Source organism: Salvia miltiorrhiza, chromosome 3 (assembly GCF_028751815.1).
Source record: "Salvia miltiorrhiza cultivar Shanhuang (shh) chromosome 3, IMPLAD_Smil_shh, whole genome shotgun sequence".
NCBI classification, from domain to species: domain Eukaryota; kingdom Viridiplantae; phylum Streptophyta; class Magnoliopsida; order Lamiales; family Lamiaceae; genus Salvia; species Salvia miltiorrhiza.
In genome coordinates this window covers 15,010,485-15,036,408 of record NC_080389.1, presented here as the reverse complement: position 1 = coordinate 15,036,408, position 25,924 = coordinate 15,010,485, and the positions used below count along the sequence as shown (strand labels likewise).

The window sequence follows — 25,924 nt, the reverse complement described above, 5'->3', positions numbered from 1 at the left end:
TACTCTGGTTGTCTCACTCACACCAAGCTTCGTAGCCGAATGAGTGGCCTCTAGGGTTGTTTTGAAACCAGGAGAGCGAGGGGTGCCCTCAAAGTTTGAAAAAATGGACGGGAGATTGAGTCTGCCCTTGTCCGGAGAAGCATGGACATGGTGGTGTGTGCCGGCGGCCATGTCCGGCGAACTGCAAGGCGGCGCGCAAAACTAGGGTTTATGAGTTGTAGGGTTTTTCGTAAGGTTTTCCATCATGCTCTCAAAGTTCATCCTATTATGTACACGTTAAATTCACAAATAATTATCTCTATTTTTAAATAAAAATAATATTTGTATTATATCTTTTACTTTTTTTTTAACAAATATACTTTAAAAATTATTTTCTCTATCTTATTTATTATAAACTATCCGACGACCACCACGCTTCAACAACCACCACTGTCGACCATTTTGCTTCGAAAATTCACCACCGCCACCACTACCAATCTGCAAATCCACCATCAAAATCCACAACCACCACCACCATACATACTCGACATTAATGCTTGATGATCAATGCTTGATCGTTGAGCAATTGAGCAATAGTTATTGCAGGATTGCTTGACGATCAAACGTCGAGCATCGGATAATGATTCAACTTAAACTATTGCTCATTACTTAGGTGTCGAGTAATTTCAAGAGAGAGGTTTGACGAGAATGTAGTGGTGCGAGGCGGTACATGGCAAAAGACAGGCGAGGCGGTACGTGGCAAAAGAAACAGCACAATGCACGATGAGGCTATGCACCAGAGACGTGAGATCACGCGAGGAGAAATGCAACAATGACAAGACATGGCACGATGATGAGGCGACACACAATGAAGCGTGGCAGAGTAGTGGAGGGGCGGCGACAGTCTAGGAGAGGGTGAGTGGAGAGAGAAAGAGATGTTGGAAGGGATGGGTATACGAGTGGTTAGGTTGTGAATCACTCTTAGGGGGTGTATTAGTTGTGGAGTTTAATAGATTTCTATGGATTTTAAAAGTCTGGGTGTATTCGTTCCAGACTTTTAAAAGTCTGCAGAAATCTGGGTGTATTCGTTCAAGACTTTTAAAAGTCCATATAAATCTGGGTGTATTCATTTCAGACTTTTTAAAATCCATACAAATCTAGGTGTATTCGTTATTCCATTGACTTCAAATCCGGAATGACTTTCATGGATTTCATCAAAAAAATACACACGACGAAATCCGGCCAAGAACCACGAGAATTGAAATCCATGGATTTTTGAGCGAGCGCTGAGTTCCAGCGCCCGCGGCCAAGAAGCCAGCGAGCGCCGGAACTCAGCACCCGTTGAGAATGTCCAACGCTCGCTGGGTTTGAGCGTGCGCTGGGTTCCCAGCGGCCGCTGGGTTGCAGCGGTCGCTGGGCCCAGGCAGCCCAGCCCAGCAACGCTTTTAAATACCCAGGTTCAGGGTTCTCCTCACACATTCGCCAGACGCCTACCACCCCTCAAAAAAAGAAGACAAGTTCAGTTCAGGGTTCTATATTAGCTTTTAGTCAGGTATTTTTTCATAAATTTTATATCTTCATAGTATTTTAATTATGCAATTTTTCTATAGCATGAATCTTGTACCTTTATAAATTGTTAGCAACTGTATGCTGTGTTTCTATTGCATGTGAGTTGATTTTAGTTTTTTGTTGATGTTTTTTATTTTTTATTTTTATTCATTCATATAGTACTGTTCGGTGTCTAGTAATATTATTATGGGAGACTCTCAACCACAAGATTCCAAAAAAAGGGCAGTGTATGAAGCATGGACACAGGAACAAAGTGATGCCTTGTTACGAATTCTGGCTGAATCTGCAATTAGGGGATGGCGCGATAATAGTGGTATATTTAGCAAAGCAACAGTAGAGGAAATGATATTGCCTGTTCTCAATGAAAAACTTAGGTCCAATAAAAATTATAATCACTACCAAAGTCGTATCAAATGGTTTAAGAGCCGTTGGAATGCGTATTCAACACTGTTGAAGTTTAACTCTGGTTTTGGTTATGACAACGCACCAAAAAATTCACGGCCCCGGATGAAGTATGGGATGCGTATATAGAGGTAAATTTGTTATCAATTATTTTTTAAACACAATTTAATTTAAATAATATAGTTAATTAATAATTTACTTATATAGTGGTTATTTGGTCCCAGCGCTCGCTGGGTTTCCAGCGGTGCTGGGACTCAGCGGGCGTTGGCATCATGGATTTCAATTCCAGAATTATCCCCCAAATTCTTCGAAAATCAGTGAAAATCGGGGTGAAATCCAACTACGAATTCTTTGAAAGTCGTCTGGAATCTATGTGAATTCCATGGAATTTAAAATCCATGGACTTTTTAAAGTCTGTGGAAATCCACAACGAATACACCCCCCCTTAGAGTATAAAATATAAACAAATTTATACCATTGATATACCAATAATCTAATAGTTGAGATTTAATCTTTAAAAAATCATGTGTAATACATCTAAATTTGTCGTATAAATGTCTGAATTTCGAAAATTATTTTTTCGCACTATAGGATTCAAATTCAATACCTTGAATTTATCCAATAAAGTGATATATCACTCATACATCTTAATGATTTAAAGACTAAAAATAGTTCTTATTTTGCATTTTAAAAGAAATTTTTATTTTAGCGCATCCCTATATATTTGATTATTTGATATTTTTTGCTTTAATTCTATTTCCATTCAAGGCATTGTTGTTATTTACATAAAAATTGATATATTTTATTAGTTTTGATGGGTATATTTTGTCTTGTCATTGAGAGTGAGTAAAAACTACCAGAAATCCTTTAAAAAAATCGAAAAATTTTGAAATCCAAAAGTATTGGGACATTACTAATGGGATATAGGGAGTAAGTGATTGAGCTTATAAGAGCACCCACATTGGGGCTACTCAAGTAAGGTGGCGATCGAGTAGCCCAATGCAGCCTTCGCCTACTCGAGGCTTACCCGATAGAAAATGTAAGCCCGATCTCCCATTTTTCCAAGCCATGTTTACACGCGCCTCTATAAAAAAAATTAAAATTCTGATTTTGAATGCAATTTTAAAATGATTACACGATTGTTAATGCAATTTTAAAATTTCAAAGAACATTATTAAGTTTTATGTAATTTTTTTTATGTAAGTTTTAGGATTTTAAAATTAATGCAATTTAAATTTGAAGTAAATTGTGTTATTTAAATTTGTGCAATTAAATTTAAATAAAAAATATAAAAATCAAAACTAAAACAATCAAGTAAGCTATCAAGTCATCCCACTATGGCTTCGTTACTCATTGTGGTCCCCTCCTATCAAGTAAGCTATCAAGTAACCCCACTGTGGATGCTTTAAACTCTTAAGAAATGTTTGGCAAAATAAACTTGTAAAAAAACTTATAAGCTTTAAAAATAGGGTTAATTGCATGTAAATCCAAAATATTTCCAATGACCGAACCTAAATAAAAAAAATAAAAAAAACAACAACAACAACGACAACAATGAAAGGTTATCAATCTAAAGGAAGGAAAAAAAAATAAAAAGGTGCAATTCCCGAATTCAGGAAGACATTTTGAATTTACTGGCAATTATCCCTAAAAAATAAGTTCTTCAATTCCCCAACCTCAATTTATTTTTCATAATCTTATAAGCCATAATCATTTTACAAAAATAGCTCAACTATAATTTGTTATTTCCATCATACTTTCACTTCTTTTCAATTTTCTCTTTCTAACTCACAATTATCTCTCTAGCTTATAAGTTTAATTATTCAAATATTTTGACAACTTATAAGCTCTTCAGACATTATATCTTGCAAGTTCTTGAAGGTCTTATAAATTGAGTATTGGAGATTAGTCATTAGTGGAATCTATGCACCTTAAAAATCATGTATGTTTCTCAAATAAAAAAGATAGATTACTTAGAGCATCCACAGCCCGACGTCATCGCCTCGGATCGACCCGGGTCGTCCGCACCACTCTCGCGCTGCGACACGCCCTGTGTCGACGTCGGGTCTCTGCTAAGTAAGGGGTCGATGGCGAAGAAAGAGAGATCTGTGTGCTACACGTGCACGGTTTAATTTAAAAAAATTACAAAATTCGAATTTTAAAAGAATTCAACCGTTGCACACTTTTTTTTCTTCCCCATTTGATCGTTGATTGCAACAGTAGTATAGGTTTTTAATTTTTTTTCTTTTTATATTATCTATATATACTTCATTTCTACTCCATTCAATTCACTTAAAAATCCTCTCCACATAAAATAAAAAATAAAAAAATGTCTTCTCCACAATCATCCTCTTCATCAAGCGGCGACGAGCAACGTGCTCAACAATTCTCTCAACTCGTGCAACAATTTTACGAAATTGTTGAAGCTATTGATGATTTGGAGACGAAGACCCATCATCCTCGAAGAAGGGTGGCAAAGAAGGCGTACATTCATCGGGACCGTGAAGCCAGAGCACAACGTTTGTACGCGGATTATTTTGTAGAAAATTCGGTCTACACCGACTCCATTTTTCGGCACCAATTTCGTATCGTCGTGCATTATTTTTGCGCATCGTCATCGCCGTGCAGTCCGATCCATACTTCCAACAGCGCACGGATGCACTTGGCAGACAAAGCTTTTCACCGTTGCAGAAATGCACGGTTGCTATTCGTATGCTAGCAATTGACGGGGCAGCTGACCAGTACGACGAGTATCTACGGATTGCCGAGTCTACCTCATTGGAGTGCTTGTGCAGATTCTGTTGAGTCATCAACCAACTCTTCAGCGTGGAATGCTTAAGGAGGCCGACTTCCGCCGACTGCCAAAGGCTTCTAGCATTGCACAAGGCGAAGCACGGGTTCCCGAAAATGCTAGAGAGCCTCGATTGCATGCATTGGGCGTGGAAGAATTGTCCAACGGCATGGCAATGAGCATACACTCGAGGCGATCAGGAGGAGCCGACCATCATCCTCGAAGCTGTCGCATCTCAAGATCTATAGATCTGTCATGCCTTTTTTGGGACTCCTGGTTCGAACAAAGACATCAACGTGCTCAAATCTTCGACATTGTTTAGCGATCGACTGCAAGGAAAGGTTGTGTTGATCACATATCAAGTCAACAACTCCTACTACACGAGTGGGTACTACTTGACTGACGACGTCTACCCCAATTGGCCTTTTTTCGTGAAGAGTCCTACACATTCGACGGACGTGAAGAGCAAGAGGTTCAAAGTGAAACAGGAAGCGGCTCGCAAGGATATCGAACGAGCTTTCGGCGTGCTTCAAGCTCGTTGGGCAATCATCAAAGGAGCAGCGCGTCTTTGGCACAAGGAGGAGTTGAGCGACATCATGTTCACGTGCATCATTTTGCACAACATGATCATCGAAGACGAAGGCGAGCACGCAACGGAATGGGAAGAAGAGGTCACATACGAAGCTTCGAGTAGCGCCGCCGCAGCTCGTCCTCGCACCGGTGCTCCGCTGGAATTTCGCGCATTTGTGGCACGACAAGCATCCTTGTGAGACGCGGAGATGCATGCTCGCCTCACTTGGGATTTGAAGGAGCACATTTCGTCTCGTATTGGTCCGATTGAGTCCTAGGAAATCATTGTAATTTTTTTTATCATCGTATTTTAATTAAGTCTTTAATTTTATTTTAATTATTGTACTGTTGAATTTTAATTTTAATGAAAATTTGAAATTTTAAAATGAAAGTGTAGAATTGAGGATTTTATGGAAATGAAGATTTAAGCATCAAGCTAAGACACAAGGGTTGTGGAGTGTTGGTGCAGTGCTTAGGTTAGGTGAGGACCACCATCTAAGCACCAAGGGTTGTGGATGCTCTAACCCATCAAATCAACTGCAGCTGCTTCCAATTCCATCACCAAACTCTGTATCAGGGCTCTAAAACACTTGCTCACAACCTTAAGGGGGCTTTCGGGGGAAAACGAGGAATCATTATTCGAACTCGGGATCTGCATTCATTCAACAAGATGATATATCCACCGTAGAACTTGATGATCGAATGACTGAAAATGGTTCACCGTTCTACTTTTATTTAGTGATTCTTTCTTGAACCTTTCCCTATATATGTTTATGTACCTTCAATCCTCCCATCTTCGTTTTCATAGAAACAACCAACAAGTTTCATAACTGATCAGTCTCAGCTCTTTATGCCTGAGATCAAATTCCATCACCTGCAACTGTAGACACTAGACAGCCATAAAACATACGATAAAACTCACGTGTCGTCGTCTTCTTTTGGATGCAAAGTTGATTGCATTTGCACTTGAAAGAACACTACAAAAAAAATCAAAATTAATTACGGAAAATTCCGTAGCTAAACCGTAGCAAAAAACCATTAACTACGGAAATTCCAAAATTCACGACGGAATGACAAGGGTCGCGATATGCTTGGTCGTACTGTTCACCTATGACGGGATATTCAGTCGTTAAATTTAACAACGGTTTAATGACGGAATATACCGTCGTTACTTTACTTTTTCATTTATGTAATTTTTTTAAATAGCCGTCGTAAAGCCGTAGCCATAAAGATATTATATTTCATTTTTTTAATAATCCGTAGCAAAACCGTAGCTACATATAGGTATTTTATTTTTATTTTTTTATATTCCGTAGCAAAACCGTAGCTACATACCGGTATTTTTTTATTTTTTTTAATAATCCGTAGCAAAACCGTAGCTACATATAGGTATTTTTTTATTTTATTTTTATATTCCGTAGCAAAACCGTAGCTACATACCGGTATTTTTTTATTTTTTTTAATAATCCGTAGCAAAACCGTAGCTACATATAGGTATTTTTTTTAATAATCCGTAGCAAAACCGTAGCTACATATAGGTATTTTTTTATTTTTTATTTATATTCCGTAGCAAAACCGTAGCTACATACCGGTATTTTTTTATTTTTTTTAATAATCCGTAGCAAAACCGTAGCTACATATAGGTATTTTTTTTTTTTTTTATATTCCGTAGCAAAACCGTAGCTACATACCGGTATTTTTTTATTTTTTTTAATAATCCGTAGCAAAACCGTAGCTACATATAGGTATTTTTTTAATATTCGGTAGTAAAACCGTAGCAATATATATACTTTTTATTTTTATTTTTTTAATATTTCACAGTAAAACCTGTTTCTAATAAATACAAAATCAATGCAATATTTAAATTAATAATCATCTCAAAATCAAACTAATAAAATATCATAAAGGATACCTGTTAGTGTAATAAATTCATAAACATCTAAATAAAAATCTAATAACAATATATAATAAGTACAAAACATGTATTTAGGGTGGAGACGAGGAACGGGGGAACGACCCTGAGGATGATTGGAAGAATTTCATAAGCTGAGAAATTTGTTGTTGCATTTCCAACTGCCTAGTCTCCATTTCTGCTTCTTTTCGTCGTCGCTCCTGCACCTCAGCTTGTAGAGTAGCTTGTAGAGTAGCCTCTCTCTGTTGTGTTTGCTCTAACTCTGTCTGGAGCTGTGCAATCTGAGCTGAGACTGCTGCTGAAGGAAATTGAGACGAGCACGTCGAATGAGTGCTCGTCGAACCAGTGGAACGCATCTGAGACATAATGCCCAATCCGAGTCTACGCCCCTTCGGATCTGGCGTCACCACCTCCCTATAGATCTGACTGACCTCATCTGGAGTGACATCTCGTCCAAGAGTAGAGCGTAACTCCTCGACTCGACTATGTATCTCAAGCTATATTTAGATGCATTACAAAAATTCAGTATATTTTAACGACTATTTAACTACGGATGATTAATTTAATAAATAAAATAAAAAATTCAATATAGTTTAACGACTATTTAGCTACGAAATATTAATTTTAATTAATAAAAAGAAAATTCAATACATATTAACGACTCTTTAACTACGGAAAGCTAATTTAGAAAATAAAACAAAAAATTCAACATATTTTAACGACTATTTAGCTACGGAATATTAATTTTAGTAAATAAAATGAAAAATTCAGTATATTTTAACGACTATTTAGCTACGGAATATTAAGTTTAATAAACAAAATGAAAAATTCTGTATTTTTAACGACTATTTAGCTACGGTTTAATAACGGAATATTTAAAATTAATTAAAAAATCAAAATTAATATATTTCCGTTGGTAATCCGTCGTTAATTAACTACGGAATGTATTCCGTAGTTAAATTCAGTAGCTAATCTGGCGTTTTCTTGTAGTGGAAGATTTAGCCATGAATCACAGATGCAAAAGACTATGATAACAGAGTTATAACAACAATAGAATCACAATGAATATCGAACAAGGTATAAAAAGTATGCATTGCATAGTGAAACCAAGTATTTTGTTGTCAGTAATCAATTTACCTTACTGTTTCCAATATATTTTGTTGTTTATTCAATCTATAATAGCTTAGTGAATATGCAAAATTTGATCTACGATGCTTTAAAGCGAAGAAAAAAGAATGCATTGCTCTCAAAAACTCAATAATATATATGCAATACAAGAATGGAGGCATCGTAAGGCAATAGCTTAATTCTACAGTTAATTATTTAGCTTCAACATAGTTTACATTCTCAGACAACAAACCACAATGCCAAGTGCAGATTTGTGGCTATGAGGGTCGGAGTTTTAACAAGATATTATTTTACAAGAAGGATAGATTACAGATCAGAATAGACATTAATGTTATCCTAGATGCCCTAGGATTATTAAAGGTTGAACTAGATTAGTTGAAGTATAATATGCTACAAGAAAGCGAACTAGATATACGTTACATGGACAAAGAGGCAGCTCAGTGCAGTGGAGTTCTATCCTCGTAGCAACGCTCTTGCCCTGTCGAATGCAGCCTTTGCAGCATTTCGTTCCACTTCTCTCTGCTCGAGGAGGAGTTTCTGTGACTCTTCTAGTTCTTTAGATGCAATCAAATACTTTCCCTCCAACACCTCCTTGTTTTTGGATGTTTCCTCGAGCTGAAGCTCCAAACATCTCATCTCAACCTCACAACAAGATACATCAGATTCAATCTGGAAAAGCCAGTCCAGGGTAGAAGAGATCTCTTCTTGCAAAACTTTTACATGCTTCTTGCTGTTGATCAGGGCTTCGACTGCCTCAGCATGTTTGTGGTTGATCTCATCCAGTCTCCCTCTCTCACGAGAACAAATCTCGACTAACTTCTGAAAAGAATCACTCGTGGGCATAGCTCGGTCAATCTCAACCAACTGTGAAGCACAACGGATCAGTTCCTCCACGCGCCACTTGAAATCTTGATAATCCAAGAGCAAGCAATCTAGAGCAGCAAACGTAGCTTCTGCCTCCCGACTCATGGCCGCGTGGTCTTTAACAGCCATTGTCTCCAGACGGTCGAGAAGCTCGTCCTGAAGGCGCTCAGCAGCTTGATGAAATACATTCGAGATTGAGTTCGACATACCACCTCGAGTCGTTGGCTTGCAGGATGGTTCCTTTAGAAAAACAGGAGAAAGTGTAATTGCTGCACTGTTACGCTTGGCCTGAGTGACGAGTGGCTCGCTATGATTTCTAGCTCCAAGAAGACTCCTTGTTGAAGTTGTAGCGTCGCTATAATTTACCAGAATCTTTTCCTGTACCACATAAGTGGAGTCTATAGGACTATGATGCTGTTCCAGATTCAGAGAAAGCTTTCTATTGCTTTCAACTCCCTTCGAATTTCTCTGTGGGGTGATTGAACCACTAAGGTTCACCAAAATGTCTTCCACCACAAAAGTGGACTCTAGGGGGTTGGAAACACCTACAAAAAGAGAGTGATTTAAAGGAAACTAAGGGTTAGGATGTAACAAATTTCAACCAACGTCTACTGCTCAAGCTCAAAGCATGCAAGATGAAAAGCAGTTAAGGTAGACTACTTGTTCTTATCAATTTTGGAACCATTACCAGACACGACAAGAAAATCCAAAAGAGAAAGGGGGCGGTTCCCACTTACACGAGATGGATGGTTTCAGTGCATAAGTCATCAGGCAGCGCTTCGGACGGAAAACAAGCCTTCCCCACCAGCCATTCAGTTCAGTACTTAAATTCTCACGGAGTGCATCCACCATCCAACAGTGTCTAGTTGACGTAGAGTTCAGAGCTACACGTACTGTCGAAAAGCTAGCAGAAATTGGAAAACCCGAAGCTGCAAGAGTGTCCCAAATGAGAGACAATGATGAAAAACTAAAGTAACTTTCAGTACTCTTATTGTGGTACTAGACCTAAAAAAGGTCAGAAGGCAAATCTTGCCTACAAAACCCGCAGCGAATTATCCATTTGTTGATTGATGTTCCCCTCAAGATGCTGCATGAAAACTAGGATCTTTCTAAAATCTGTTGTTATTTTTCTCCTAGATTGTACACCTACACACTCCGACATAAGAATTAAGGATAGATTCATCACCTATTATGTCACCATAACGTGATCGTTTGTGAGGTCTCCTTGAAGTCAAATTAGATTTTTCTTCCGGGTATTTCAAGCGATCCATTTTACCAGATACTACTTCACGATCCATCCTCCGAGAGGAGGTTACTTCACGACACATGAGATCATCACAAGTTTCAACGGAAGGCGATACATGATCCGTCCCTTCATCTCTCTGCTTGCTGACCTCGACTGCATCAGTAACTTCACCGTTGCAATTTACGATTCCTGATCGAGACAGAGCCCTTTCCTCTGCCTGACAAGCTTCTATCATTTCTAGCTCGTCTTGCCAAACTCTATAGCCACAAGAACCTTCTCCCTGTATATGATTAAATATAAAACGCATAACATAGCTTCATTCCAGTTATGATTCTACAAAATTAAGTCATGCACCAAACATTCATTTCTGTATTTGAGGATACATACAAAACTATCTGAGAACCTCAAGATGATATCACTTGTAATGTTACTTGTATGAATCTGCTCAAGACTCGTCACCGAAGATATAAGCAGTCTCTTATACAACAAAGACTACTGAAGTATTAAACGAAACAGTTTGACATAACAAATCAAGCACATTTGGCCAGTAATTTATGAAGACGAAAAAATTCCCAACTTCTGAAGATTTATCCAAATTAAAACAGAGTCTAGACTCAGCTTCTACTTTACTAAGCAATCAATGATAAACTAGAATCAATTTCAATATATGATCAAAATTCAAGATTTATCAAACAAATCAGTTTGACAGAAAAATCAAACACATTTAGACAGTAAATTGAGAAAGAAAGAAAAAAAACAACTTTTGAACATTTATCAAAGTCAAAAAGAGGCTGAGCTCAGCTCCTACTTCACTAAGCAATCAATGACACAACAGAATCATTTTCAACATATGATCAAAATCCAAGATTTATCAAAGGATCACAAATATGATTCATCATTCAATGACTATCGATGGATAGTGGGAAAAAGATACCTCCTTTACAAATCAAGCAAATTTAGCCAGTAATTTAATAAGAAGAAAAAACCCCAACTTTTGAACATTTATCCAAATCCAAACCTCAGTTCTACTCCACTAACCTACTGCTTCCCTATTTGCAAGCTAGCAATCAATGATACAATAGACTCAATTTCAACATATGATCAAAATTCAAGATTTATCAAACAAAGAGGGACCACAATATGATTCATCACTCATTTATTATAGATGAGTAATAATTGTGAATATGATTATGATACCTCCTTCACAAAGCAAGCACATTTAGCAAGTAATCTAAGCAGAAGAAAAAAAAAATCCCAACTTCTCAACATTTATCCAAATTCAACCAGCTTCTACTTCACTAATCAATCAATGACACAAAAGAATCATTTCCAGCATATGATCAAAATTCAAGAATCATCATTCAATCAATTATTGATGAATAGTAAATGGGAGAAAGATACCTCCTTTACCCTGCACATGAACATGATCCGACCCGCATTGGGTCCGGCGGTTTCCTTCCTAACCCGGCAAACTCCGGCCCCACAACCGCCGCAGTTAGGCACCTCGATCCATTCATGGGGCCTCACCTCGTCTTCCCACTTGAAAAAATTGTCCTAAAAATCACACCAAAAATCAAAAACCCCCACAAAAAAAGGGCACTTAACATCTTTTAAGAAGAAGATGAAAATGAGAGGGCTGACATCGGGGCAAGAGAAGAAGAAGCGACCGGGGTTTTTGAGGGTGTGGGACTGAAGGCGGCGGCAGCTTCTGGCGTTGCACGTGGGGCAGATGAAGCACCGCTGGTAGCGGGCGGCGGCGGGGAAGTGCCCCGACCACGACGGCCCTTCCATTATCTCTCTCTCTGTATCTCTGAAGCAGTGATAAAAAAGTTGTAGAGAGAGAGAAAGGAGGTTTGCAATCATGGAGTGCTTTTGATTCACATTTTGCTTACTGTAGTGAAAATCAGTCAACAGTTGCGACTGCAAAGTTAACGTTGCCCACTTTTTGAAACTTGTTTTTGTACCATTACCATCTTTCCATACAACTTTGGACTATATATAATGTCCTTTTTTTTTTTTTTAATTATGTTTATTCACAATGTGTTTCTAAGTTTAAATCCATTTCAAAATGAATTAAGTTATAATAATAATAAGGGTTAATTACGTCAAAAATCATGAATTTTGGGTCAATTTCCAAATTTTCTATAATTTTTTTTATTATTAAAAATTCTCTGAACTTAAGTTGTTATTTTTCCATGATTTCTAAAAATCCCCAAATTTATAGCTGACATGGCATTTTTAAGTGACCTGAAATATGATATGGTATCGCCGGACGGGAACCAAAACAACGTCGTTTAGTTGGGGGTAAAACAACGTCGTTTTGAGCCCCAACCATGCCTCATAGCCGGAAAACTGAAGAGACGTCGTCGGGACCGCCCGCTTGGCTGTGGCAGCCTCGGGTCAGCTGCTCGCCGAAGTCAAGGACGGCCGGATTCAGCAAGAGAGAGGAGAGTTGGACTCGATTTCGAAGGGGAAATAAGACATTAGGACACGAATTGGGGAGGGAAGACCTCGGGCACGAAGGAAAGTGGGGAACGCATGGAAACATGGCGATGGCGCCAGAGTTCGAAGGCCGAAGCGACGGCGACGACTTTGATGGAGAAGCTACGGCACGAATTGGGGAGGGGAGAATTTCTGCTCAATTTGTGAGGTCGAACACGATGAGGGCAGCGGCCGAGCGAGGTCGGGTGACGGCGTCGCGCGAAGGGGCGCAACCCTAGGTGGCGCAAACCCCAGAGAGGCGTGAGGTCTGGGGGAGAAAAGGAAATTGAGGTCTGGCCGCGCGAGGTCTGAAACGGCAGCCACCTGTGGTGACACGGCGGTGGAGGAGCAACCACCTTTAGCGGCTGTAGAGGAGCAGCCATGTCATTTTTTTTTTTCCATTTGTCAATTTTCGATGCACATAAGCGTCATGTCATTTCGTATTGCCTAAAAATTGTCATGTCAGCCCGAAGCTTCACCGGAGGAAAAAGTTATGGAAAAATTGTTCAACACATTAAATTTAGAGAATTTTTTATAATAAAAAAAAAATTCATCGAAAATTTGAAAATAGACCCAAAGTTCATGATTTTTGACGTAATTAATAATAATACTAATAATAATGATGATGATGATGATGATGATGATGCAAGAATTGCAGCCCAAATCTCCAAAAAAAAAAGTTGCTATAATATTTGCATAATAGGTATGAAATAGACTCAAAAGGTTTACATTGAAAAGAGAAGATTGTATATAAAAGGGTTATTAGCCTGTAAATACATGAACTTTTTATATTTTTTGAAATTTAACAATACTTTTATTTTTAGCCCACAAATACACGAACTTAGCATTTTTCTGATTTTTCACATCGACATGCAAAAACTCTATTTATTGTTGAGGTGGAGGCCGGAATACATGACGTGGACTACGAAATATGCACTTGAATAGAGTAATTTGATTCATTGTTTTGATTAAAGAGTGAATGACATGGTATACCGGCTTTCACATTAATAGTAAATTAGAATTTTTTCTTGTCGATGTCAAAAATCAGAAAAAATGCTAAGTTCATGTATTTGTAGGTTAAAAATAAAAGTCATGTTAAATTTAAGAAAATATAAAAAGTTCGTGTATTTACAGGCTAATAGCCCATAAATATATAAGTGTTATAACTATAAAGTTCAAATTAAGTCTAATATGTTCCTACATAAATTGGTTAATGTTGGTGAAGGTGATTTAAATCGATCCAAATATTTTTCGCATAAAAATTGGAGAAAACACGTAATCTATAAGTATTACCTCTACTATTAAGTTTTGGATCACTGATATTTCTTTATCAACGAACTGAATAATATAGAGCTTGTTGCAAAAAGTTTTCAATTAAGAGCATCGATAGCGGGCTACTCGATGCCCCTTACTCGAGTAGCCCAAGCATCGAGTAGCCCGTTGCAGAGCTTGCCTACTCGAGGGTTACTCGTTTGTTCAAGTATACCCGAGAATCACCCATTTTCTCTTTTTTTTGTTTTTTTTTTCTTTTCTTTGAAATTGCATATTTTTATGTTAGTTTTAAATATATTTTTTAGGATTTAAGTAATTTTTAATGTGTCTTTAGGTGTTTTTTGATGTAATATTTAGGATCTTTATTTAATGCAATTTTAATTATTAGTAAATTATTTTATTTAAATTTGAGCAATTAAAATTAAATGAAAATCATAAAAATCAAAACTAAAAAAATCAAGTAGGCTATCAAGTAATCCCAATGCAGCCTCCTTACTCAATGTGGTCCCCTCCCAGTGGCGGATCCAGGATTTTTAAATTGGGGGTACGAAAATATAATCTCATAAACATAAATATAAAAGATACTTTAATGTTAAAAAAATATATATCTTATAACATTGTTCAAATATAGTAAGATGCAAAAGAAAATTAAATAACTATATATCTAGTTTATCTTCGACGAGTCTTTATTTCTCTCATTTTTCTATTTTTTTTTTTTTTTGAAGAAATCGTGTCTTGCTAATAATTTAAGTTGCGTGGCTCTCAAATCTATTTTGTATTGTGTGAATCTTTAATTTATATATTAGGCTTACATCAGCCGCAATTTTTATATTTTAATGGGCCCAGCCCAAACACATTTACATAATCAAATTAATAAACTATCGGTTTGGGTTTGGAAATGGAACTTTTGGGGGACAAAAGTGATTAACTAGTTGTAAATACATAATACTACTACTAAAGAAAAAAAAATTGGGGGTACAGTCGTACCCCCACCGCCCTATTGTGGATCCGCCATTGTCCCCTCCTATCAAGTAAGCTATCAAGTAGGCTATCGAGTAGACACCATTGCGGATGCTCTAAGTTTCGCAACTAGGATCCTTGGAATTATCTTGAACAATGAAATGGACGATAGTATATATTTTGAATTTGAATGAAGTGCGATTCATTGTCATTCATAATTCTACACTAAAAATATTAACAACAAAATATTATCAATATCACATTCAGCATTATTACAATCAACATTAATTCTAACACATTTCATTAATTCTTAAAGATATTAACACAAATTGACATCATCTGTCATGTTGGGTTTGAAAAAACCATGTATAAGTTTATATTTTTATTTTTAGCGCAAATAAATTGTATTGTTTCACAATATCTAAAACGAATATAAATTTGTAGAAAACGATAATATCATCCGAAAAAATAGCCCAATTGAGCTAATCAACTTAAGAAATCGAAATAAATACTCTTTTTCGTCCTATTTTATTTGGCCTATAGTTCTTTTTGAGACGATTATTTGAATAAATAATATTATAATGTAAAAATACATAAACTATATTTAATGTAATGTAAGATGAATATTAAAAAAAACTGACAACCAAAAAAAAAAGGTTAATGGTCTGTAAAACCACGAACTTTGAGTGAATTCTGGTTTTAACCTCTAACAAAAGATTATGTCTGTAAAATTACGAACTTTGAAATCTTTCTAATTTTGACTACGGGATAAATTTTCGACGGCTTATGTGGCATTTTAATCATATGTGGCTTATAATAGTTGATATGGCTAATAAATATTAAAAAATAAATAAATTAACTAGCTGATGTGACAGAATCTATTCTAATTAAATGCCCTAATTCTCAAAATTTATTTCCTTTAGTCATTTCTCCCAAAAATCTCTCCAAAGTCGGAGGAAGCATTCAAGTAAGAAATCCTCAACTATTTGGTGGAATCATTGGGCAATTGCTTAGGTCATTAGTAAGAATCATTTCGGCCATTTCCTCTAATTGTTTTCTTAACTTTCATCGTATTATTATAATAGCTCTATTTATTTCTAAATTATTTTGGCATTCGGTAGAACCAAGTGGATTGAAGAAAATATAAATAGTTTCTAAGTATCTATGTAAAATTCTTTTAATAAGATGCTAATAAATTGCCCTATTTTTGGCTAGAAATTTATCCCGTAGTCAAAATCAGAAAGATTTCAAAGTTCGTGATTTTACAAACAGAATTTTTTGTTAGAGGTTAAAACCAGAATTCGCTCAAAGTTCGTGGTTTTACAGGCCATTAACCAAAAAAAAAAGAACGAATAATTAAATAATCTGGTAACACGATCAAGACACCTCGACTGACCTCAAGGGCATTTCTGGAATTCCAGCCTTATTTCAACCGCCATAGACATCCCGCCATTACCCCCCCCCCCCCCCCCCCCCTCTCTCTCTCTCCCTCTTGCTGAATTCATGGACTCCTCAGCTCTCATCTTCTCAATTTTGATCACAATCTTGTTTCTTCACCGGACTACACCCCTCCAATTCCCGCAAGAACTCATCGACGAGCTCATCAACGATGCCAATCACACTCATTCCTCCTCTCCAGCAGAAGCACCCACTGTTTCTTCTCCGCTCGCTCCTGCGTTGTTTGTAATCGGGGATTCTTCCGTCGACAGCGGCACCAACAATTTCCTCGGCACTTTCGCACGAGCCGATCGGGCCCCCTACGGTAGAGATTTCGACACTCATCAACCCACTGGCCGCTTTTGCAATGGAAGAATCCCTGTTGATTACATAGGTGATTTCACTTTCTGTATCTCGATTTTTCACTTGGTTTTTTTTTTTTTTTTAGGAATCTCAATTGTATTGCAAGCTTTGTTTTCTCTGATTGAAAGGTGTTTTTAATGCTGGATAATCTACTAGGGTTCTTGGATTTTTCATTGATGTCTTAAGTTAGTTATTCTTAGGTTTTGATCTTGATGATTATATTGTGCTTATCTGATTGAGTGTTTTAAGCATTGAGTGATTGCTTAGAGGCAAAATCATTTCGAGCTCTTGATGTTTTAGGCAGTAAAAAAGAATGATTCTTCATCCCCTTTTTGATGAATGCTTGTATAAATTGGGGGTTTGAGCAGCATTGCGGCTCGGGCTGCCGTTTGTGCCGAGTTTTTTAGCGCAGACGGGCTCCGTCGATGACATGATTCGAGGAGTGAACTATGCTTCTGCTGGTGCTGGGATAATCCTTTCCAGTGGCTCTGAATTGGTAAAGAAAATTTGCCCTCTGCAACTTCTGTGACATATGTTTTTGTTGCTTATATTCATGTTTATGCTAATTTTTGCTGCGATTATGCAGGGGCAACATATATCTCTCACTCAGCAGATCCAGCAGGTGATGGACACATTTCAGCAGTTCATTATCACCATGGGAGAGGTTGCAGCAAAAAATCTTATTTCCAACTCCATATTCTACATTTCAATTGGAAGCAATGACTATATACACTACTATCTCCTAAATGAGTCCAAAGTGCAATCCATGTATCTGCCTTGGAGCTTCAACCAGTTCCTAGCACGGGCAATGAAGCTCGAGATTCAGGTGATGAATCTTCGTTTGCCCTTTCTGCTTCTGCACTCACATGTTTTCAAGATAGACTCGTCTCATCTCCTGTCCTCTATATGTAAGGGCTTTGTTGCATTGCTTCTAACTTTTCACTTCTTTTGGAAGACTCAAATTCTTTTAAAAAACATATAGACATTCTGATTTTTCCTATGTTGAAGTGATACATCGACAAAGGCATAGTTTTCATACCTAGGTAATGAAGGAGAATTTCGAACTTGTTTTTAAAGATCTTTTGCTGTACTTGTATTGCAGAATCTGTACAATGCAAATGTGAGAAACCTGATTGTGATGGGACTAGCTCCTCTGGGGTGTGCCCCTTATTACTTATGGTTGTACGAGAGCGAGAATGGAGAGTGCGTGGAGATGATAAATGACATGATTGTGGAGTTCAACTATGCTATGAGATACATGGTTGAAGAACTCAACCACGAGCTCAGTGGAGCCAACATTATCTTCTGCGATGCATTTGAAGGCTCAATGGACATAATGAAGAACTCTGATCGTTACGGTGAGAGAGAAAGAGAATCTCCATCTCTCTGTTTCATACTGTTTCATAGCACACCTCTGATTCTAGATTCTCGGTTTATTTCCAGGGTTCAATGTGACGAGTGATGCATGCTGCGGCCTAGGCCAGTATAATGGTTGGATATTGTGCATATCTTCTGATATGGCCTGCTCAAACGCCTCTAGTCATATATGGTGGGATCAGTTCCATCCAACGGGCACTGTCAATGAGATCCTTGCTGATAATGTCTGGTCTGGCCGTCATATAAACATGTGCTACCCCATGAATTTGCAGGAGATGGTTGCTCAAAATGCCAATGATTGATCCCTCAAAACGGACACGGTACATACTTCTCTCTCCACTTGTAGAGAATTTTCTTTTTTTTTTAGTACAGTTCATAGATGTGTTTGTGCTTCATCTATAAAAAGAGGCAGTAGAAAAAGCATTTGTATTACAATTCATTGAGAAATGAAAATGGTATAGTTTACAACTTGAATCACACTAAGTCACAGACCAAAATAGTAATATAGTCCTAACTTTGCAATATAGCCTGGTGTTGAGAAACACAATATATTATACAATTAACTGAACATATAGTGCTACTGCTCTGGCGAAAATCGCCCTTTTCTTCCACGAAAGAAATTGGTTTTGTGGTTTCAACAGACCAGCTCCGAGTCTACTACTTCAGTCTCCATGACAAAGTTTGGAAATGCTAGAGTTATCTCCCTGTGATTCGAACAAGAAATTAAGGTGTCGTTAGGTTCAGCTTGTTGTGCTGAGAAATGGGAGTCGTGATGGTCGACTAACCTTAGATGTGGAAGAGTCATGTTCTTTGTAAGGGAAGGATACTTGGCCACCAATTCTTTCCACTCTTCTAAGTCTATTCTCCCATCTCCATTCAAATCTGCCTCCTGTAGTGTCTGTAGGAAAATCCATGAGAGAAGTGAGCTTGTTATTTCAGCAAGAAACTAGGAAAAAGAAAACACGATCTTTACCTTGTCGACTATTGCTTCAACATCGTCTTCTGAAAGTGACAGTTCCGATTCTCTGAGAGTAGCCACCACCATTTCCTTCAACTGAAGATTAGAAGCAAGAAATTGTGACTAAGTGACTGCAAATAACATCATTTTCTCTAAGTCATTATTGCATTAGTGTTTCACCTCTTCTCGTTCTATATAGCCGGTGTGCCTGAGATCGTACAGTTTGAATGCGACTGCAACGGAACCCTTTCGTGTAAGTATATGAACAAACTATCTATGATGCAACTGCAGCAAACTCCTCAGTGATTTGGGAGAGTTGTGTAGAAGGATTTATGTAACTTACATTCTATTTTATCTTGTGCTGCAGTATCTGGGTGAAAGATGTTTAGTGTCCTAACAAACTCTCCAAATTCTATCACCCCATTTTTCTTTAGATCAAACAGAGTGAACAACTGCAGAAACACATCATCAAAAATTTATGATAGTTTTCATCATAGGTTATATGGTTAATCATGTTTTGTGCCCCCAACTTTTAACATGTCTTTAGAAAATATTCCAATTAACCTTTTCTATTCAAAAATCCCCACTTTTGAAAAAGTTTGATTTATATAATCCAACGATGGAATGATGAGTCACCTCATCGAATTCTTAGGTGGAATTCTTTTTTTCACCTCACCCACTAAATGACGTCGTTTCACACAAAAATAAAATGAAATAGAATTTAACCTAAGAAGATAGCTAGCAAAGCACAAAAGAGTGATGGCCGAACTTAGGAAAAGGAGAGAGAGAGAACAGAACTCAACCAACTAGAACTCAAGGAGAGAGAGAGATAGTGTGTGTGTGAAATTTTTTAATTTTTTATTTTTTTTTGTGAATAGACGTCATTTAGTGGGTGAAGCAGGAAAAACCCACCTAAGAATACGGCGAGGTGACTCATCATTTTATTATCAGATTTTATAAAGTGGGAATTAAACTTTTTCGAAAGTTACGGGTTTTTAAATACAAAACGTTAATTGAAAATATTTTCAAAAAATTGAAAACACAAAATATGATTAATCATATACTCTGTTTCTGTTCAGAGACAAAATATACTAACCCTTTCTGCTAGGAGATTCTTGGTGCTGCTGCAATTGAAAAGTGCAAGCAAGAATTCTTCCTGTAACAAAAAACAAATTGTGAAAAACTCAAAAAAATTACATACAAACAAACAACATGACGGGGTTCGAGTCATCACAGGAGATCAGTCTTATATACCGATAAGCAATTCAGTTAATAAGATCTTTCACCTTCAACTATTTGGTCGAGATTCGAGTCATCATGGGGAATGGGAATTTTTAGTTTTTTTAGACCGGAAAACTATTATTAATCCTCAATAAGAAAACAAACAACATGATTTAATTTGTGAAAATGAATCAAGAAATGGAGAAACTCACCTTGTGAATTCGACCATCATCTATAATCGAACAGCTTAGTTGCTCGAAGAGGCTGTGGAGAGCCTCTACTTCATTCACATTAACTGCAGCCATTACCAAGTTTCATAACCTATGAATTATGAATTGAAAGGGGATAAAATAAAAGTCTAACTTCGACCAAATTTTGATTTTGCACGTCAACTTCAAAAATCCGCAACGAGTTGGATCCCGATCCAATTCAGTGCTGACATAGCCAATAATTTACATGTCAGTTTGAGGCGGCACTAAATTGGGCCGGAATCCAACTCATTTGCAAAAACAGATGAATATATGAAGTGCAAAATCAGAATTTGGTCAAAGTTAAGTGATTTATAATCTTGAATTTGACTCACAAGCAGTCTCAGAAGCAAGAATTGCATGGTTATCAAAACCTGCAGCTTGTTTAGCTTTGGACAAGCAGAAGCAGTTGGTTATAGACTTCATAATGCTGAAGAAGAATCAAAGATTCCAACTGCAGCAAAGTTTATACAGATTCAATTTCATGATCTGAATAGGAATCTTAAGCTTTAAGCAAAGATCAAATTACTTCAAAAGAGATTCAAAATGGACCCCAAATGCCTAATCAGTTGAGATCCAATAACTAATCAGAGTTAATATTTTCCAAATCATTCAGCAAATACTTTCTCAATAAAATAAATTGCCCAAATCTTGAAAAAAGAAAAAGGTAGTTATTGGAAACAAATTTCAGAAACTGTTACTTTTTCAACCACCACTAAAAAGAAAGTTGGGCCCAGAAACATACACAAATAGTCAAATATGGTAATAATCACATCAGAAACAAAAATCATCAATTCAAACAGCCAGAAAATGTTCATAATTTAAAAAAAATATCCAAAATACCCAAAAAATTCCTCAGACATAGAGATACATACATATATATATAGAGAGTATATGTATATATATATATATATGTGTGTGTGTGTGTGTAGGTGTGGGAACTGAGGGAATAGAAATGGAAAAATGAGATGAACTCACCAGTTTACTTTTTTTTGTTTTCTGGTGAAAGTGGTTTCTGTGCTATTCAGTGTTTCTCATACGTAGTTATATATAATGTAAAGTTTATATTATTGGCCAATTCTTTATTCAAGTTTCTGACTTTGAAATTGTGCATACTTCTCCCTTTTAATTAATTTTCTTTTACTTGCTTGCAAGTTTGAATTAAATTCGAAAATTTGAAGACTATGCTGCCACGTCTTTACTAAACAAATCAGAAAATAAAGTACATCACACACACAATATTTTTTTTTATTGAAAAAGTGCAAATAACATAATCAGAAAATTTGATTTCCCTAAATTAATCATATTGCTTTGTTGGCAATTGCACCTTGTGCTACTCAAGATGTGCCTTATTTTTTTATTTTTATTTTAGGGGCATGCCTTATAGAATTCCTTATGCGAAAACTGAGATTTTAAACCACCACTGCTGAACTAATTATCAGCTAATCTGCTTGGTTTTAGTCATTCAATTCACACCAATTTCCTTCAAATTCATTTTCTTTTCTTTGGTCTAATTATTTTATGGAACAAATACTATTTTGAGAAAATTGTTTCGAATTCTATTTTAAATTTGATCAAAAAGTTTGAAAGTAATTACACAGATCTATTTGTTTATTATTCTATTTCAATTATTCGTGTAAAACAAAAGTTTAAATGTAATAGATCTAGATCTTTTTTTTTGTTATCCGGTTTTACATCAAACCTGATTCTCGATTTCACATAATGGATGTAGCATCATTTCCACCATATAGTACATTGGTCTTGCAAAAATCTTATTAGGAGATACAATAAATATGACTCCGTCCATCAAAAGTTTGACACTTTTGGTGGGCAAAAAGTTTCAAAAATTGGTGATGATTTTTATGTAATGGAGAAAATGTCCTATTATTTTATGAGATGTGTGGTTGAGATTGAATTTGATGTGGTTTTTTTTTTTTGTAAATAAAGAATATTTGTAAAGATAAAAGTTAAGGAAAAGATGATGAGTCGTGTTCTAAAAATAAAAGTATCATACTTTTCGTGGACGGGGAAAGTAACAAATACCTTACACTGCTACGCATACTAAGGGTAGCGGTTGAGGGTACTCATGTACACTGAAAAGAAAGTGTAACCTTATTACAAGTGTTAATAGATAAAATTATTTACATTTGACAGTACGTATATTAATTTTGGACACTATCTCATAATTTATTAATTTAAAGATCACACGGTGGAAGACTTAAACTCAGGATCTCAAGTTTTAAACATTAACCCCTTCGCCTTAGACACGTACTCTGTCATTGTTATTTTATTTATTAGGTTGGGGGATTCCAAAGAAGTCCAAATTGGGTGGCTTCTTCACTCTTCTTTTATGTTCTTTTTTAGGCAATTTCCTTTTTAAGTATCATGTTAAGGTATCTAAACATGTCAGCATATCTTATATATTTGACAATTGAAATGGTCATGCATTAATGTTCATGTGGTTGACATTATTGCACTCCAAAATTCACTTATATTTAATAAACCGAAAGTGAGAGGTGATTGCAATGAGGGGACACCTAGCGCGTTCGTTATGAAATTATTATTGTTGACATTGTCACAATAATCTACAAGTAGTATTTTATTTGAATTATTATATCCATATACTATTAAAGAAGCAATTTAAGATGAAAATGATATAGAAAAGCTATTGCAGATCCAAAAATATAATACTCCTTCCTTCTATTAGTAATGCCTCTATATTATATTGAGACGTTTCACTAGTAATGGCTACACTTATAGATTTACACGATTTATACTTAAAAGAAAGTAGAAATTACTAGTCTATTCTTACTACGGTGAATTTTCTCTACCTTTCTCAAACTCTAACTCTTGACAGTGGATTTCACGCCTTCTACGGGCCATCGCCTCTGCAACGAGCGATCAATCTCGTTGTCATCACTTCTCTGGTCCTTATTCTGCTGATTCTCTTCTTTTCCTTTTTCTATGCCAACTCTAAGATTCAAATTATTTTTTCTTTATTTGAAGATAGAGATGTGTGTATCAGTATGTATTATGTGTAAATGTGTATTGTGTGTGCAGCGGCAGTGGGAGGGGAAATGGAGAATAGAAATGTAGGGGTCTTGGAGTGGATTTATAAATTTGATAGAGTATTCGGATATCCTAATACCCAATTTAGATAATTAAATTAGATATTAAGGTTAAATTAGATATTAAGGTTCTTGACAAAATATAACGAATCGAGGCTGGATATAATTCTAGTGTCATTTTTAGAGTTGGATGTCAAATAGAGTATTCGACCCGTCCCTTTTTCCCACCCCTAATCTTGATTCAATATTTTTTAAGGGATCCAACTCCCAAAGAAAGTAAATGCATTTCGTTGAACTTTTTCAAGGTATAGAGTATCTTCACGTTGTAATAATAATAATAATAATAATAATAATAATAAATGACACTATTATAAATTTGAAAAATCTCACAATAAAAAACATCACTTATTCATTCTCAAGCACAACTCGTTATAAAAATATCATTTGGGCCAATTGGATGTGACAAGACAAGAATAAACAAAAAGAATCAATAATATACCATATCCATCAAGGGATTATTTTAATTTGGTAGATGTCGCTTTCTGTTTATTTCATAATTCATAATGCAGTTATATTGACTTTGACTTATATAACCATATTAATGCCATCATCAATTTTGTTAGTTAAGCGACCAAATATAGCATTATTTAAGTTCAAATAATAATAATTTCTTCATCAGTCTCCCAATTAATTCTCTACCGACAACGTATCACTATGACTCTGTATTTTCAAACATACTAATGGGCCTAAAAACTATAGGCCCATAAAACTGTTGATTCCGGGCTTACACTTGGAGGAAGTGGGCCTTGTGCAATAAAAAATAAAAAATAAATATTTATAAAATTACTATTTTATTCTATAATTTATAGCCTCAAATCAAATATAATCTTATAGCTTATATAATATATAAAAGATGAGTCTAACGGTAACTTTTTCTCACCAAAATTTCTCTCTCTTCATTTATCTTTTTTTGTTTTGATTCTTTTCTTAAAATCATCAACTTTGATTCATAAAAAATATTCAATATGGATATTAAATTAAAGATAATGACAAGATCTTTAATTTGGTATAAAAATTAAAAAAAATAAATCTAAACCAAATAAGTTATTAGCATTTAAAGTCATAAAATTATTCTTTTTCTCTCTCATCTATCATATTTCCTCTATCCTCTCCTTTCTCTATTCTCCAAATACAACTTTACGTTTATTATCTCTCATTCATTATCTATGACAATTCATACAAATGAGCAATGATATTGATGATACACAACACCTATAAGAGCATCCGCATTTGGGTTACATGATAGCTTACATGATAACTTACTTGATGAAAGGGGGGACCACATTGTGTAAAGAGGCTGCATTGAGGTTACATGATAGCCTACATGATTTTTTACTTTTGATTTTTCCATTTTTCATTTAAGTTTAATTGCATAAATTTAAATCACACAATTTACTTCAAATTTAAATTGCATTAATTTTGAAATCCTAAAAATTACATAAAACTTAATAAAATAAAAACAAATCCTATAAAGAGAAGGCTTGAAAGGTGTAGATTGAAAGAGGAGAATTGTGGAGTGAAAGTGAGGAAGGAGGAAAAGAGAATATAAAGAGAAGAAGAAAAAATCAAACGATCAAATTTACACGCAAACCGAGGCAGTCAAAGCTGCCTTCAAAATTCAAAATTCAAAAATCGAATTTTCTATTTTTTTTAATGGCGCGTGTGAATGGGCAAATGGGCTACACGTTAGCTTACACGATAGCGACCTTACACGAGTAGGCCGCATCGTGTAAGCGATGCGGATGCTCTAAATATTTTCATAGGCGTTTTGCCTCGGCGAGGTGGAGAGAGGGAGCAACCTGGGTGACTGGGTCCAGTATGTGGTTGTGTGTGTGTATAGTGCAGGTGTGTTATGCGTGAGTTTAGTGGAGAAGAAAAGGAGTAGTGGGGTTGGGTTCTAATTGGGCTTGGGCCAATTTTTAATAAGTATTGGGCTGTGATTTATTTAAATTATGGGTGTTTTACTTTAATTATAATGGGCTGCCATTATTTAATTGTTGGGCTTATTTTTTATTTTA

At 36.0% G+C, this 25,924-nt stretch overlaps 3 protein-coding genes across 4 annotated transcripts; 1 reads left to right on the top strand and 2 right to left on the bottom strand.

Moving 5' to 3' along the window:
* Nucleotides 1-8,514: 8,514 nt before the first annotated feature.
* LOC131017790 (uncharacterized) lies at nt 8,515-12,427 on the bottom strand. The gene is made up of 5 exons (XM_057946516.1): nt 12,103-12,427; nt 11,863-12,015; nt 10,402-10,741; nt 9,953-10,144; nt 8,515-9,760 (listed from the first exon to the last, which is right to left on the bottom strand). Exons 1-5 carry the CDS (start codon nt 12,322-12,324, stop codon nt 8,805-8,807), a joined length of 1,863 nt encoding a protein of 620 aa, XP_057802499.1. The 5' UTR covers nt 12,325-12,427; the 3' UTR covers nt 8,515-8,804.
* Nucleotides 12,428-16,663: 4,236 nt separating this feature from the next.
* On the top strand, nt 16,664-19,403 carry LOC131017788 (GDSL esterase/lipase 7). Its single transcript, XM_057946512.1, has 5 exons — nt 16,664-17,005; nt 17,343-17,470; nt 17,561-17,800; nt 18,077-18,332; nt 18,418-19,403. Exons 1-5 carry the CDS (start codon nt 16,678-16,680, stop codon nt 18,651-18,653), a joined length of 1,188 nt encoding a protein of 395 aa, XP_057802495.1. The 5' UTR covers nt 16,664-16,677; the 3' UTR covers nt 18,654-19,403.
* Nucleotides 18,764-21,826, bottom strand: LOC131017789 (calcineurin B-like protein 7). 2 transcript variants are annotated; one of them, XM_057946515.1, is made up of 9 exons: nt 21,757-21,826; nt 21,114-21,232; nt 20,743-20,825; nt 20,406-20,465; nt 19,653-19,761; nt 19,490-19,542; nt 19,325-19,405; nt 19,137-19,249; nt 18,764-19,055 (listed from the first exon to the last, which is right to left on the bottom strand). In XM_057946515.1, exons 2-9 carry the CDS (start codon nt 21,202-21,204, stop codon nt 18,986-18,988), a joined length of 660 nt encoding a protein of 219 aa, XP_057802498.1. In that variant the 5' UTR covers nt 21,205-21,232; nt 21,757-21,826; the 3' UTR covers nt 18,764-18,985. The 2 variants fall into 2 exon arrangements, with proteins under 2 accessions (XP_057802498.1, XP_057802497.1); XM_057946514.1 differs by having other exon boundaries at nt 18,764-19,249; nt 21,757-21,799.
* Between the last annotated feature and the right edge of the window lie 4,098 nt (nt 21,827-25,924).